At 46.4% G+C, this 14,696-nt stretch overlaps 1 protein-coding gene across 1 annotated transcript in view; it reads left to right on the forward strand.

Annotated features, from left to right (window-relative positions):
* The window catches only part of ORC3 (origin recognition complex subunit 3), a 63,189-nt gene that overhangs the window by 17,994 nt on the left and 30,499 nt on the right, over positions 1 to 14,696 (forward strand). The window contains 4 exon segments of the mRNA XM_070733187.1: positions 947 to 1,083; positions 2,000 to 2,159; positions 3,848 to 3,961; positions 12,931 to 13,064. Coding sequence (XP_070589288.1) covers positions 947 to 1,083; positions 2,000 to 2,159; positions 3,848 to 3,961; positions 12,931 to 13,064 — 545 coding nt within the window.

The following is a 14,696-nucleotide window of genomic DNA, read 5'->3' on the forward strand; positions in this document are numbered from 1 at the left end:
TCCGGGTGGCAGGGGGATGCGGAGCCCGCACGCACACACCCCCGACATTCCAAATCCTGCCTCAGCTGTGAGAAGAAAAAAGCGCTCGTTGAAGGGACTGCATGCAAGAGGGGCCGGGCGGGTGTTAGCAGCCCGATGAGGAGGACGAGAAGCCGCTGCAGCCACCCCCAATCCCCCCCTTCCCTGGGTACCTTCCAAAGGCCCCTGGAAAAAGGCAGGAGGTAGCAACGAGGCGCGAGGACAAGCAGGCAGCTTGGCGGAGGGGAAGCGCTGACGGGCTCTCCTCCTTCCCCACCCCCGCGCTTCTCTCCCGCCCTGGCTTTTGCTTCGCCCGCAGATTTCCCCGCAGTTCAAAAGGAGGCAAGAGGTGGCCTGGATGAAATTGCGGGGAAATCATGGGGCGAAGCAAAAGCCAGGGCGGGAGAGAAGCGCGGGGGTGGGGAAGGAGGAGAGCCCGTCAGCGCTTCCCCTCCGCCAAGAGGTTATTGCCGCCGCCTCTGCCTCCACTCAGGGAGCCATCGTGGTTGAGCTGAGCGAGAGGAAAAGGCGCGGTGACCACGGTGGCTCCCTGAGTGGAGGCAGAAGCGGTGGCAATAACCTCTGTGCTTTCTACGTCAGCGTGGCTGAGCTGGACGGAGGGAAGCGGCAGCTCCCACTCGAACCCACGGCAACGGGCGACGGCTTGGTGGGAGGCGACGGCGGGAGACACAGGTGGTGGGAGGAGAGGGAACTAGGAAGCGACTGTGAAGCCCAAGACCATCCACAGGACGACACTCAGGCAGGGGCGCCGGCAGCGCCCCGCCCAGCTGGAGCTTCTCACGGCACACCTGGCCATGTCTCGCGGCACACTACTGTGCCGCGGCACACCGGTTGGGAAACGCTGGTCTAAGAGACTGTATTTTTTCCTCCCAATTATTTTTAAAAATATATGCAATATGATTTGCAGAAAACAGATACTGAATCTCCATGTAAGAAGACAACATTTTCATCCAGACACTGGGAATCTCCTCCAGTTGTTATTATTTTCAAGGATATGGAAAGTTTTACAACCAAAGTTTTGCAGGACTTCATAATTATGAGCAGGTAATAATAACAAATCAGAAATTGAAGCTACTCTGATCCATGTTCATTTTCTTACAGGAGAAAAAATAGTAATTGGATTCATGTTTGCCTTTATTGTTTGTAACAAGTGCAGATGTCGACTGAATTAGCTTTGCCTGGAATTTACATTATAGGGAAGGTTTTATAATAAAAATACACTCCAATTCTTGGTATTTTTTTTTTACAATTCAACCATTAGGTTTGCAAATATTTATTAGCTGGCTTGTGAGCAAATTTAATACACAGATTAATTTTCTCAGCATTAATGAAGAATGAAATTCAGAATTTTGGAAATTGATTCGGCTATTAACTTGCTTATCCTATCATTATTCCATAGGAATACAAAAATAAATACTAGGCATGCAGTTTATCATCTTACAGCAATAAATACATTTAAAAAAAATATTCAGTTAAAAACTCACAAGCCAAAAAGTTCCTATGTGCTGCACAGCATATTGTTATTCTTCATAACATCAGAAGATGGACAAATTATTAAAATTAGCAGACATGATGTGATTTATATACTGATAAAGACGTACAGTCTTCTGTTTTATAAATTATATTAAATTTTTGTATTCAAATGTGCAATTCAACTAGATGAGATTTCAGGCTACACACAGCTGGTTTGTATAGTATGAAAGCCAACTAGGGACTTTAAAGATTCTGTTTCTGATTTCTGACTGGGACTGTATGGAATTTTACAGACTGCATTTCTGTTTTGTATATACTGTATTATATTAATATATCACCTTATTATATGATGATCAGAAAAATGGAATGATTACATATAAAGAGCAAGTCTCTTGGAATCAAGCTGGTCACTTGTTTGTATTAGTAGAATACTGTTGATTCTCTTATACACATTTTAATTTTCCTCAACTGTTTATTTTTCTCTTAGTCATTGTATACGTGAATTTCCACTGGTCCTTATTTTTGGAATTGCTACATCTCCGATGGTCATTCATAAGCTGCTTCCTCACTCCGTGTCCTCTTTGTTATGTATAGAACTCTTCCAGTCTCTTTCTTCTAAAGAACATTTAACTAAAGTGATTGATAAGGTAATGCTTTAAGAAAAGAAGGTGTGGTATATTCTGTGCAAATTCTTGATAAAACCAAAATGTTCATAGGTGTTCATTGTTAAAAAAAAGTTTTAAAAAGTTGGTTTTCTTGAAAAGTTGTACAGGTTTTTCTCAACCCATTGTCGTAATTGAGCCCCGAATTATTGTGGCAGTTATTAAATGGGCCACTACACGACCATAACCAATTTTACTAGCTTTTTTGCAGCGGTTGATAAGTGGATTTGTAATTGTTAATCAAACATCACGGTTAAGTGAACCTGTTTTCTCCAATGGGAGGAGTTTTTTTTTTCTAAAAACCAGAAGTAAATGCCCAAAATTGGCAAAAATCCTCAAAAATGCAGTGAGATGCTATAAACAGCCATAAATGTAAGCTGGTTATCAAGTACCCAAAATATGATCATGTGACTGGGTGTGTGTGTGTGTGTGAGAGAGAGAGAAATTGCAGACGTAACTCAAAAATCAGATCATGGGTAGCTTGGGAGTGGTGTTCAGTTTTTGAATAGATGCTAAAAGACCAGTCATTAAGCAAGGACTACCTGTGCTATATTTTTTATTATAATTGCCACCATAGATTTCAGATCATATAAAATGTATAGCCCACCCCTGTATAATTACTTGTTAATTAGTCCATTACATCATTTGATGGACTATTCAACAAGTAATTACACAGGGGTGGGCTACTGCCTGGACAAGGGGAACGCAGTGTGGTAGCGAAAATGGAGCTCCACCCCAGAGTATCCAATTTGCACTGAAAGATGATGAAAGAAAATGCAGGGCATCCTGCATAAGCCACGCCCATAGTGTGGTAGTAAAAAGTTTGGTAGCCCTTCACTGTAATTATATAATGATATTTTCTCTATAGTACATTTTATGTTATGGATCCAGGAAATCACTGGAATATATACATTAGCCAATCTCAAACTGTTACCTATGTACCAAATAAATTTTAATTTGATAAACCTACTGCTCACTGAAAATCTGAGTGTAAAGCCCAGTATCTGGCAAGCAGAAGACTACTTGTCTACCTACACCTCTAAAACTTGCTCCTGGGCCAACAAGAAAAAAAAGTTCACCCACATTTTCAGCTCTGCTAATGGAATTAATTATACTGAACGTAGTCATAGAATTATGATATGAAATCTATCAAATCCATCAAATGATGTAATGGAAGTGAAAGGGGCATGTAATTTTTATAAATATTTGTCTATTTTTAAAACGGACATTTAACACAGAATTTTGATTTAATGGTATTCATTTCAGTTACAATTATTTTCATCTTAAAAGTGTATTAATGTTCTCCCATTTCAAAATCAGTTTCTTGCACTTACTTAAGAAAATACTTTATGTACTTTTTATTTGCCTTTGAACAGCTATGCATTAAAATATATTCTGGAACAGTACAAGTATGGACTTGGGGTTTTATTTCTATCAAGCCAACTAGGCCTCTATTTTCTCAATCTTATTTTCTGTTCTTTAAAAACAATTGAGTTGCTCAGTTCATACAAAAGTACTAATACAGTACTGTTGAATTTTTTAAAAAAAAACATTTGTCATTATGGCCCCATTAAGAAACTCCAAGACTTCGAGAATTCCAACTGTAGAAATAATTAGTCATCTTATTTCAGAAATACGTAATTTATTAATGTTTTTTTTCCCTTCTACATCAGCTACTTCTGACGAGTCAATTCCCATTCAAAATTAGCGAGAAGGTTCTGCAGGTGCTAACAAACATATTTTTATACCATGACTTTTCTGTTCATAATTTTGTCAAAGGATTTCAGGTAAGTGTTAGTGAAAGTAACTGAATAACTTTAGAAATAGTAAACTTTGTGTCAGATTTTCATTATGAATGATGATGGTGTGTATGGATGAGAGATTTACTGAATATTCCTACATGCAAGGAATTTTCCTACACATTAAAAAGTAATATGAAAGAGAACAGCATGTGGTAAAGTATTTCTCAGTTTTTAATCTTTAGATACTTTTCTGTATATCCCGCCATAGGGATGTTGTCCCTGTTTACAAACAGTTGGGGAAGTGTTAGATTATATTTTAGGAATCAGGGTGACATATAAAATGGTTTAAGGTAGGCAAAGTTGGCTCTTCTATGACATGCGGACTTCAACTCCCGGAATTCCTGAGATAGCATGATTGTCTCAGGAATTCTGGGAGTTGAAGTCCACAAGTCATAGAAGAGTTAAAGGGTTAAATAAGGTTCAGGAGGGAAGTGTTTTTAATAGGAAAGTGAACAAGAGGACACAATCTGAAGTTAGTTGGGGGAAAGATCAAAAGCAACATGAGAAAATATTATTTTACTGAAAGAGTAGTAGATCCTTAGAACAAACTTCCAGCAGACGTGGTAGATAAATCCACAGTAACTGAATTTAAACATGCCTGGGATAAACACATATCCACCCTAAGATAAAATACAGAAAATAGTATAAGGGCAGACTAGATGGACCATGAGGTCTTTTTCTGCCGTCAGACTTCTATGTTTCTATGTAAGAGCCAACTTTGCCTACCCCTGGTTTAGACCAGGGGTTTTCAACACCCGGTCGATAAAATGGCACCTGTCCTCAGATGTGAGAAACTGGCTACGCAAACAAGCAAAGCCCTACCCACAGGATGCAGGCAGTTAATGTGAAACTATACCCTTCTGGACCATGGAAGCATTTCACTCTCTTTGGTATAATAGCGATCCCTTGTTCCGGTCCCGTGAGCTCAAACCGGAGCCCTGGTGACGAGTGTAATCCGGGTCCTGGGCTCAAGCTGCTGCTACTCAATGCCAGATCGGTCGTGAATAAAGCTCTCCTCATCCGGGATCTGATCCTGGATGAGGAGGCCGATCTGGCATGTGTTACTGAAACCTGGCTGGGCCCAGAGGGAGGGGTGCCTCTCTCGGAAATATGTCCAGCCGGGTTTCAGATATGGCACCAGCCTCGACCCCAGGGAAGGGGGGGGGAGGAGTGGCTATTGTAGCCAGGGAGAGCCTCCATCTGCGTAGACTCGTTGCTCCTGAGATCGCGGGTTGTGAGCCACTCCTTGTGAAGTTGGACTTAGGGGTTCAGGTGGGCTTGTTACTCAGATACCTGCCTCCCAGCTGCGTGTCAACAGCCCTGCCTGTGCTGCTCGAAGAGGTGGCCGGGCTGGCGGTGGAGTTCCCCGGACTCATTGTCCTAGGGGACTTCAATCTGCCGTCGCTCGGCGGTTCCTCAGGATTAGCACAGGAGTTCATGGCCACCATGACAGCCATGGACCTGACCCAAGTAGTTCAGGGTCCGACTCACGAGGGTGGACACACACCCGACATGGTATTCCTCTCGGAGCAATTGAATAGTGGTCTGAGACTAAGGGGCTTAGAAGCATTGCCTTTGTCATGGTCAGACCATTTTCTACTGTGGCTCAACTTCCTGGCTCCAATCCTCCCCCGCAGGGAGGCGGAACCGATTAGGAGGTTCCGCCCCAGACGCCTGATGGACCCTGAGGGCTTTCAGAAGGCGCTTGGGGTTTTACCAGATTCGCTCGTCCACAGCTCGGCAGAGTCTCTTGCTGAGGCCTGGAACAAGGCTGCAGCGGAGGCTCTTGACCGAATTGCGCCACTGCGACCTCTCTGTGGCACTAGACCCCGTAGAGCTCCATGGTTCAACGAGGAGCTCCGGGAGTTGAAACGCCAGAAGAGACGTCTAGAGAAGCGATGGAGGAAGAGTAAGTCCGAATCCGACCGAACACTTGTAAGAGCTTTTATTAAGACTTACAAAGTGGCGCTCAAGGCGGCAAGATGCGCGTACCATGCCGCCTTGATTGCATCAGCGGAATCCCGCCCGGCTGCCCTGTTTAGGGTGACCCGCTCCCTTCTAAATCAGGGGGGAGTTGGGGAACCCTTGCAGGGCAGTGCTGAGGAATTTAACTCATTTTTCGCTGATAAAGTCGCTCGGATCCGAGCGGAACTCGACTCCAATTGCATAGCAGTATCGGCTGACAATGAGTCAGTCGAGGTGACTGGGGCTAAACGTCTTTGTCCATCTGGGAGGAGTTTGACTTGGTGACACCTGATGAAGTGGACAAGGCCATTGGAGCTGTGAGTTCTGCCACCTGCTTACTGGATCCGTGTCCCTCTTGGTTGGTTTCGGCCAGTCGAGAGGTGACACGGAGCTGGGCCCAGGAGATTGTCACCGCCTCCTTGGGGAGGGGGTCCTTCCCGGCTCCTTATAAGGAGGCACTTGTGCGCCCCCTCCTCAAGAAGCCTTCCCTGGACCCAGCCGTGCTTAATAACTACCGTCCAGTCTCCAACCTTCCCTTTATGGGGAAGGTTGTTGAGAAGGTGGTGGCGCTCCAACTCCAGCGGTCCTTGGAAGAAGCTGATTATCTAGGGCCTCAACAGTCGGGTTTCAGGCCCGGTTACAGCACGGAAACTGCTTTGGTCGCGTTGATGGATGATCTCTGGCGGGCCCGGGACAGGGGCTTGTCCTCTGTCCTGGTGCTTCTTGACCTCTCAGCGGCTTTCGATACCATCGACCATGGTATCCTTCTGCGCCGACTGGAGGGGTTGGGAGTGGGAGGCACTGTTCTCCAGTGGTTCTCCTCCTACCTCTCCGGTCGGTCGCAGTCGGTGTTAGTGGGGGGGTCAGAGGTCGACCTCTAGGTTTCTCCCTTGGTGGGTACCTCAGGGGTCGGTCCTCTCCCCCCTGCTATTTAATATCTACATGAAACCGCTGGGTGAGATCATCTAAGGGCATGGGGTGAGGTATCATCAATATGCGGATGATACCCAGTTGTACATCTCCACCCCATGTCCAGTCAACGAAGCAGTGGAAGTGATGTGCCGGTGCCTGGAGGCTGTTGGGGCCTGGATGGGTGTCAACAGACTCAAACTCAATCCAGACAAGACGGAGTGGCTGTGGGTGTTGCCTCCCAAGGACAATTCCATCTGTCCGTCCATTACCCTGGGGGGGGGGGACTATTGACCTCCTCAGAGAGGGTGCGCAACTTGGGCGTCCTCCTCGACCCACAGCTGACATTGGAACATCATCTTTCGGCTGTGGCGAGGAGGGCGTTTGCCCAGGTTCCCCTGGTGCACCAGTTGCGGCCCTATTTGGACAGGGAGTCATTGCTCACAGTCACTCATGCCCTTATCACCTCGAGGTTCGATTACTGCAACGCTCTCTACATGGGGCTGCCTCTGAAAAGTGTTCAGAAACTTCAGATCGTGCAGAACGCAGCCGCGAGAGCCATCGTGGGGCTTCCCAGATTCGCCCACGTTTCTACAACACTCCGTGGCCTGCATTGGCTGCCGATCAGTTTCCGGTCACAATTCAAAGTGTTGGTCATGACCTTTAAAGCCCTACATGGCATTGGACCAGAATACCTTCGGAACCGCCTACTACCGCACGAATCCCAGCGGCCGATAAGGTCCCACAGAGTTGGCCTTCTCCGGGTCCCGTCGACTAAACAATGTCGTCTGGCGGGCCCCAGGGGCAGAGCCTTCTCTGTGGCGTCCCCGGCCCTCTGGAATCAACTCCCCCCGGAGATTAGAACTCCTCCCACCCTCCTTGTCTTCCGTAAACTACTTAAGACCCATCTATACCGCTAGGCATGTGGGATTTGAGACACCTTTCCCCCAGGCTTATTATAATTTATGTTTGGTTTGTATGTGCTGTTTGGTTTTTTAAATTGATAGGGTTTTTAGTTTTTTCTTAATATTAGATTTGTGCCTGTACAATATTGTTTTATCGCTTGTTGTGAGCCGCCCCGAGTCTTCGGAGAGGGGCGGCATACAAATCTAATAAATTATTATTATTATTATTATTATTATTATTATTATTATTATTATTATTATCTGGTTTAGACTATCATTTTGTTAGTGTGGAAGAGTTCTGATTTTTAACTTTGGTCACTGGGAAGGCCGATCAGAGGCAAAGGACTGTTTTGCTATTTCAGGGACATGGGACAATGGAGCCCTTGTTTCACAAAAATGCCAAAGGTACGTCAGTTCTGGATTTTATTAGAAGAAGGAAAATACAGAAATAGACGGCAGGAGAAACTGAGAATTGCAGCAGCCTACTCTGCTATTAGACAAGATGAACTCAGAATCAAAGAAGAGAAGGAAAGGCTTTTCTTCAGGCTGACATGCTTCACAACCACGTTGCTTTGTTATAGAAATTCCGGTCCCAATTGTTTTTGTAATTCGAGGCCTACCAGTATATACTAAATTCCCATCTTAAAAAATGTCAGTTTAAAGATTGGGTCTTGCATAAATTTCCATCAGCAAGTTTTGATATAGCAGTGTTTTTCAGTTGGATGAATGTGGGCTTCAGGTGATACCTTGAAATGTCTCCCTCACTTTGTAAGGCTGGAGGATAGTGGAAAAAGTGATGCCTAGGGTTACAGAGGGAGTCGATTGCATAAACACAATTTATGTCAGAAGAATCAAAATAAAACCAATATGATTGATCTCTAGTGCAGTGTTAATTTTAGCATTCTTGATATCTAGTCATATTTCTTTTTTTATAAAATGATAAACAAAACCTTGCTTCCCTTGGCTTTCCTCTTGACCTGCTATTGTCCTTACAATACAAACAAGCCTTTCAAATAATTAAGACCTACTCAGAAGTAGGTACTGTATATAAGTCTAAGTGATATTGCTAGTGTTGTTGAAAAGAAGGACTAAGGGAGACATGATAGCAGTGTTTATTTATTCATCCATCCATCCATCCATCCATTCATTCATTCGATTTTTATGCCACCCTTCTTCTTAGACTCAGGGCGGCTTACAACATGTTAGCAATAGCACTTTTTAACAGAGCCAGCCTATTGCCCCCACAATCCGGGTCCTCATTTTACCCACCTTGGAAGGATGGAAGGCTGAGTCAACCTTGAGCCGTTCATGAGATTTGAACCGCTGACCTACAGATCTACAGTCAGCTTCATTGGCCTGAAGTACAGCACTCTACCTGCTGCGCCACCCCGGCTCTAATATCTCAGGGGTTGCCTCAAAGAAGAAGGAATCAGGCTGTTCTCCAAAGCACTTGAGAGTAGAACAAGAAGCAATGGATGGAAACTAATTAGGGAGAGAAGCAACTTAGAACTAAGGAGAAATTTCCTGACAGTTAGAAAAAGTAATTACTGGGACAAGTTGCCTCCAGAAATTGTGAATGCTCCAGCACTGGAAGTTTTTAAGAAGATGTTGGATATCTGTTTGTCCGAAGTGGTGTAGAGTTTCCTGCCTAAGTAGGGGGTTGGACTAGAAGACCTCCAAGGTCCCTTCTAACTTTGTTATTCTAGTCTATTGCTAATCACACTTACATTCCTAGCTCAGCGGAAAGTCTTTTTTTAGTGTCTGACATCATGTTGTGCTTACCTCAGTGATCAGTTAGCCAAAATTCCTTTTTCTAGAACGTGTCTGCAATTTGCAATTCAAATGGGACAGAAACCACCTAACATGTTTTGTTGTACTGTTCTTATTATCAAAGTAGCTGTTATTCTTTTATTGGTTCAGTATCTGAATATTGTCAAGATGATTAGATCATCTTTTATCTCATTTTTTTTTTAATCAGACCATAAATCTAACTTTGCATATACTGAAACCAGATATTGGGTCATTGTTTTAAAAGACAAATTGCTATGGAATTAGATCTGTATACCGTGACGCCGGCATTTGGTGGGCTACACGGTTTTTTTTACCCAGACTCTACAGGGACGGGGCTGGAGAGGAGAGGAGTCGTGGGAGGCTGTGGTTTAAGTTGGGGCCCCTTCAGGTTTCCGAATTGGACTGTTGAATCATTGCCCTTATCCTTAAAAGCCAGGTAGCCTGTCCAGGTCTGGCTGTGCCACCCAGACGTTTAAAAGAGGAGTGATTCGAAATGCCAGGGCAGGAGGACGGCTGCCGTTTGGGACGGGGAGGGAGAGAGAAAGAGCCAAGGACCTTTACTTGGGAGCAAGCGGACGGAGGGAGGAAGCCTTGGCGAAGCTAAAGGGTTTTGCCAAGTCCTTGGAAAGGAAGGACCCGTCTGCAAACTCGCCTTGCCTGTTTCCCGGCCAGTAAAAACACCGGGTAGCCTGCTGAATGCCGCTGCCACGCTGGGGGGGAGAAGAGAAAGGGAGGAGGTTCCCTCCCTCTCTGGCCTCGGCTCTCTTTTCCACTCTCGGCCATGCAGTTAGGAAGGGTTTGGAGAATTGGGTCTGGGGGACAGTGCCGTGGTCCTGGCTGCTGGCATTCATTCTGTCTCCTCCTCCTTCTTCTCCCCGCCCGCTCATGCATGCCCTCACCCCCAGAAGCTGCGCTTGCCAATCAAGAAGCTTTTCCACTTTTTTTGACCTTTTGATTGTTCCGTGGAGAGCGGGATCAATAGGAGAAGGAGGAGGAGAGCACTCTCCTCCTCGCTTCCGCTTCTCCTTCCCCCACTCCTTCCAATTAAGACAGTTCTCGAGCCTGCGGGGGGAGTGGGGAGTTAAAGCCAGCTGCTTTGGGCACCTTGAAGAGACTCCCCCGGAGGAAGTGGGTGCCAGGCACGGAGTGCGAACCAGGGAGCCTTGTCTGAGGCCGAAGCACCAGTCCTTGTCATGCCGGGATTCCCCTCTGCCTGCCGCTGCCACCGAAAACACTTTCAAGGAGGGTGAAAGCGCCGCTGGCTGACAAGCTGCCAGGCAGCTTCCTGCATGTGTCAATCCACCCACGAGGCTCCCTCCAGGCAGCCTGCACTGTCTCCCCTATCTCCACCCGCCCCCAAACAAGGATCCGAGTGCCGGCGGTAATGAGGCAAAAGGGGTGAGTTTTCGGATTGCACGCATTATTCGCTTTTACATTGATTCCTATGGGAAACATTGTTTCATCTTGCGAACTTTTCTTCTTACGAACCTGGTCATGTAATGAATTAAGTTCGTAAGACTTATATATATGTATATGTATGTATGTGCCTGTGTGGTGTAAACCAGCGTTTCCCAACTGGTGTGCCGCGGCACACTAGTGTGCCGCGAGACACGGCCAGGTGTGCCGCGAAGCTCCTAGGGAAGCTCCAGCTGGGCGGGGTGCTGCCGGTGCCAACCTGGAGCTTCCGCTCGCAGCTGTCCCCCGGCTCCTGCTCGATGCCGCAGTTTTCGGCACTCTCCTGCTGGGCCCCAAAGAAGGAAGGCAGGAAGAAGGAGAGCTTCATTCTTCGCGCCTTTTTCTCGCCTTCCTTCTATGGGGCCCAGCAGGAGAGCGCCAAAAACCACGGCATCAGGCAGGAGCCGAGGGACAGCTGCGAGTGGGAGCCCCAGGGCGGAGGCACCGGCAGCGCTTCGCCCAGCTGGAGCTTCTCTGGCGTCGGCGGCAAGTGTCCTTTGGAGCCCGGCGGGAGGGCACTGGCGGTGGGAGCGGGGGGGGGTGGCTGCAGCGGCCGCAGGCAGTCGCGGGGAGATGGCGGCGGCGAGAGGGAGCTCCAGGCGGCGGCGAGAGGGAGCTCTCTCTCTCAGCTGACTGCAAGCGGGAGCCCTGACGGTGGCGGTTGGACGTGCTGCTGGACGCCGTACATGCTGGCGCTGCGGGCCTGGCATATACAGCGTCCAGCAGCATGTCCAGCTGCTGCCGTCAGGGCTCCCGCTTGCAGTCAGCTGAGAGAGAGAGAGAGAGAAAGAAAGAAAGAGAGACATATAAGAGAGGCAGAGAGAGAGAGAGAGAGAAAGAGACATAGCAAGAGAGGCAGAGAAAGAGAGACAGAGCGAGAAAGAGAGACAGCAAGAGAGGCAGAGAAAGAGAGACAGAGCGAGAAAGAGAGACAGCAAGAGAGGCAGAGAAAGAGAGACAGAGCGAGAAAGAGAGACAGCAAGGGAGGCAGAGAAAGAGAGATAGAGAAAGAGAGAGAAAGAGAGACATAGCAAGAGAGGCAGAGACAGAGAAAAAGAAAGAGAGACATAGCAAGAGAAAAAGAGAGACTTAGCAAGAGAGGTAGAGAGAGAGAGAAAGAGAAAGAAAGAGAGACAGAGAGAGAAAGAAAGAGAGATAGCAAGAGAGGCAAAGAGAAAGAGACATAGCAAGAGACAGTGAAAGAGAGAGAGAGAGCAAGAAAGAGAAAAAAGCAAGAAAGAGATAGCAAGAGAGACACACAGAGAGAGAGAGAGAGCAAGGGAGAGAAAAAGACATAGAGGAAGGGAAGGAGGGAGAGAGAAAGAGAGCAAAAAAGAGAGGAAGAAAGAAAGAAAGAGGGATGGAGAGAGAAAGAAGGGAAGGAAGGAAAAGAGAGAAAGAGGGAGAAATAGAGCGAAAGGGAGGAAGAGAGAGGTTTTTTTGTCCAAATATTTATTTAGCCCCCCCCCCCCCCCTTTCAATGTTCCCCAGGATTTTGAAAATATGAATAATGTGCCGCGGCTCAAAAAAGGTTGGGAAACACTGGTCTAAACCATCTTATCTGTTACCACGGAGACGGGCGGCATATAAGTCCAATTAACAAATATTAACAGAAGTACAGAAAGGACTTGGAAGTCTTCTAGTCCAATCCCTTGCTCAAGCAGGAAACTATAAACCATTTCAAACAAATTGTTGTCCAATGTCTTCTTAAAAACCTCCAGTGTTGGAGCACCCACCACTTTTGGAGGCAAGCCATGTTTATCCTGCTGTCTGATTTACAACTATATTAAAATGCATATTGTTTCAGCTTCAGAATAATAGTTCAGGAGAATGGGTTTATTTTTCTAAAAGCTGCAATAATATTTGAATTGTTTTGATCAGTGTTCTTTCAAATTTTCACTTTATATTTGGACTTCCTTGTTCTTACAGCTGTCTCTGTTGGAGCATTTTTATTCACACCCTCTCAGTGTGCTATGTTGCGAAGTGCAAGAATCTGTGAAAAGAGTACAACTTTTATCACATAATCAGTTTGAAAATATTCGAAGGTTGCCATCTTTTAGAAGGTACATACATTAGCTAAAGTTCTTGTCATTGCATATTTTTTTTTTTGCAATTTCTTAAATCTTTTTGATTTAAGAAAAAATAAACCATTCCAATTTGAGGTGAATGATGCAGGCAAATAAATTTCCTAAATTGCACATATTTGCAAATGCATATAACATTCTTCATATTAATTTATTTAAATATATATGTATATGACCACTCATATTAAATGAATAATTCTGGTAAACGAACAATAAAATAGTGTCAATATAAAAACATTATAAAGCCAACATAAACCAAGACAAATTATAGCATAAAAAACAACAACAATAATACAATAGCTAAGGTGCAGTGTAATCACAATAACAATAACCAACACACAAAAAGACATGTTCTGCTTCTGCAAACATCCAGACCTTAATGTTTAGAGGGAAAAAACCATGTCTTCATGAGCCTCCAAAATGCCATCTGGATCTTGGGGCAGGTTATTATATAGGACAGGTACCACAATAGAGAGGGATGTTTCCTGGGCCCTCTTGGACGGTGCTGTTCCATAAGAGGAATATGCCTATCCTGTCAAATCTAATGGAAAAGTGATTCAGTGCCCTTTAAGGCTTTAAGGGTAATAACTACGATCTTGAATTGCATTCGGGAGCCTACTAGTAGCTGGCACGTACAATTGTGGTGTCACTTGGGAGAACCCCATACTGTACGTGCTGCTGTATTCTGGAGCATCTGATACTTCTGAATCGTTTTGAATGCAGGAGAAGCTGACAAAAGAACAATTGTTTTTTGGAATTGAGTTGAAACTGGTGAGGAACTGCAGAAATATCAAAAACCCACTATATTTCTAGTTAGAAATTCAGAAGGATAAGAATACAGTGATCCCCCGATCATTGCGAGGGTTCCGTTCCAGGACCCCCCGCAACGAACGGGTTTTCGTGAAGTAGCGCTGCGGAAGTAAAAACACCATCTGCGCATGCGCAGATGGTGTTTTTACTTCCGCAGCGCTAGCGAGGAGCCAAAGATTGGGGGCGGCGCGGCTGTTTTAAAACATCGCCGCCGGCATGGGGGGCTTGCCAGTACCCCCCAGACCCCCAACCCGGGTTTGGGGGGCTGCTAGGAAGCCCCCCATGCCGGTGGCGACGTTTTAAAACAGCCGCGCGGCTTCCCAACTGAGTCCCGAAGACAAACGTCAAAGGCGAACTTCCGCGTTTGTCTTCGGGACTCATTGGGAAGCCGCACGGCTGTTTTAAAACGTCACCGCCGGCATGGGGGGCTTCCTAGCAGCCCCCCAAACCCGGGTTGGGGGTCCGGGGGGTGCTGGCAAGCCCCCCATGCCGGCGGCGACATTTTAAAACAGCCGCGCCACCCCCAATCTTCGGCTCCTCGCTAGCGGGCAGGCAGGCGGCGGACAAGCCGTTCGCTGGCGCCGCTCGCTCGTGCTTCCCAGCTGAGTCCTGAAGCGAATTCGCTTCAGGACTCAGCTGGAAAGCGGCGAGAATGAACAGCGTGGGCGGGCGATGCGCGAGCGGGCGGCGGACAAGCCGTTCGCTCGTGCTCGCTCTCGCCGCTTTCCAGCTGAGTCCTGAAGCGAATTCGCTTCAGGACTCAGCTGGAAAGCGGCGAGAATGAACGGCGTGGGCGGGCGA

Source organism: Erythrolamprus reginae, chromosome 1, assembly GCF_031021105.1.
Source record: "Erythrolamprus reginae isolate rEryReg1 chromosome 1, rEryReg1.hap1, whole genome shotgun sequence".
Taxonomy (NCBI): Eukaryota; Metazoa; Chordata; class Lepidosauria; order Squamata; family Dipsadidae; genus Erythrolamprus; species Erythrolamprus reginae.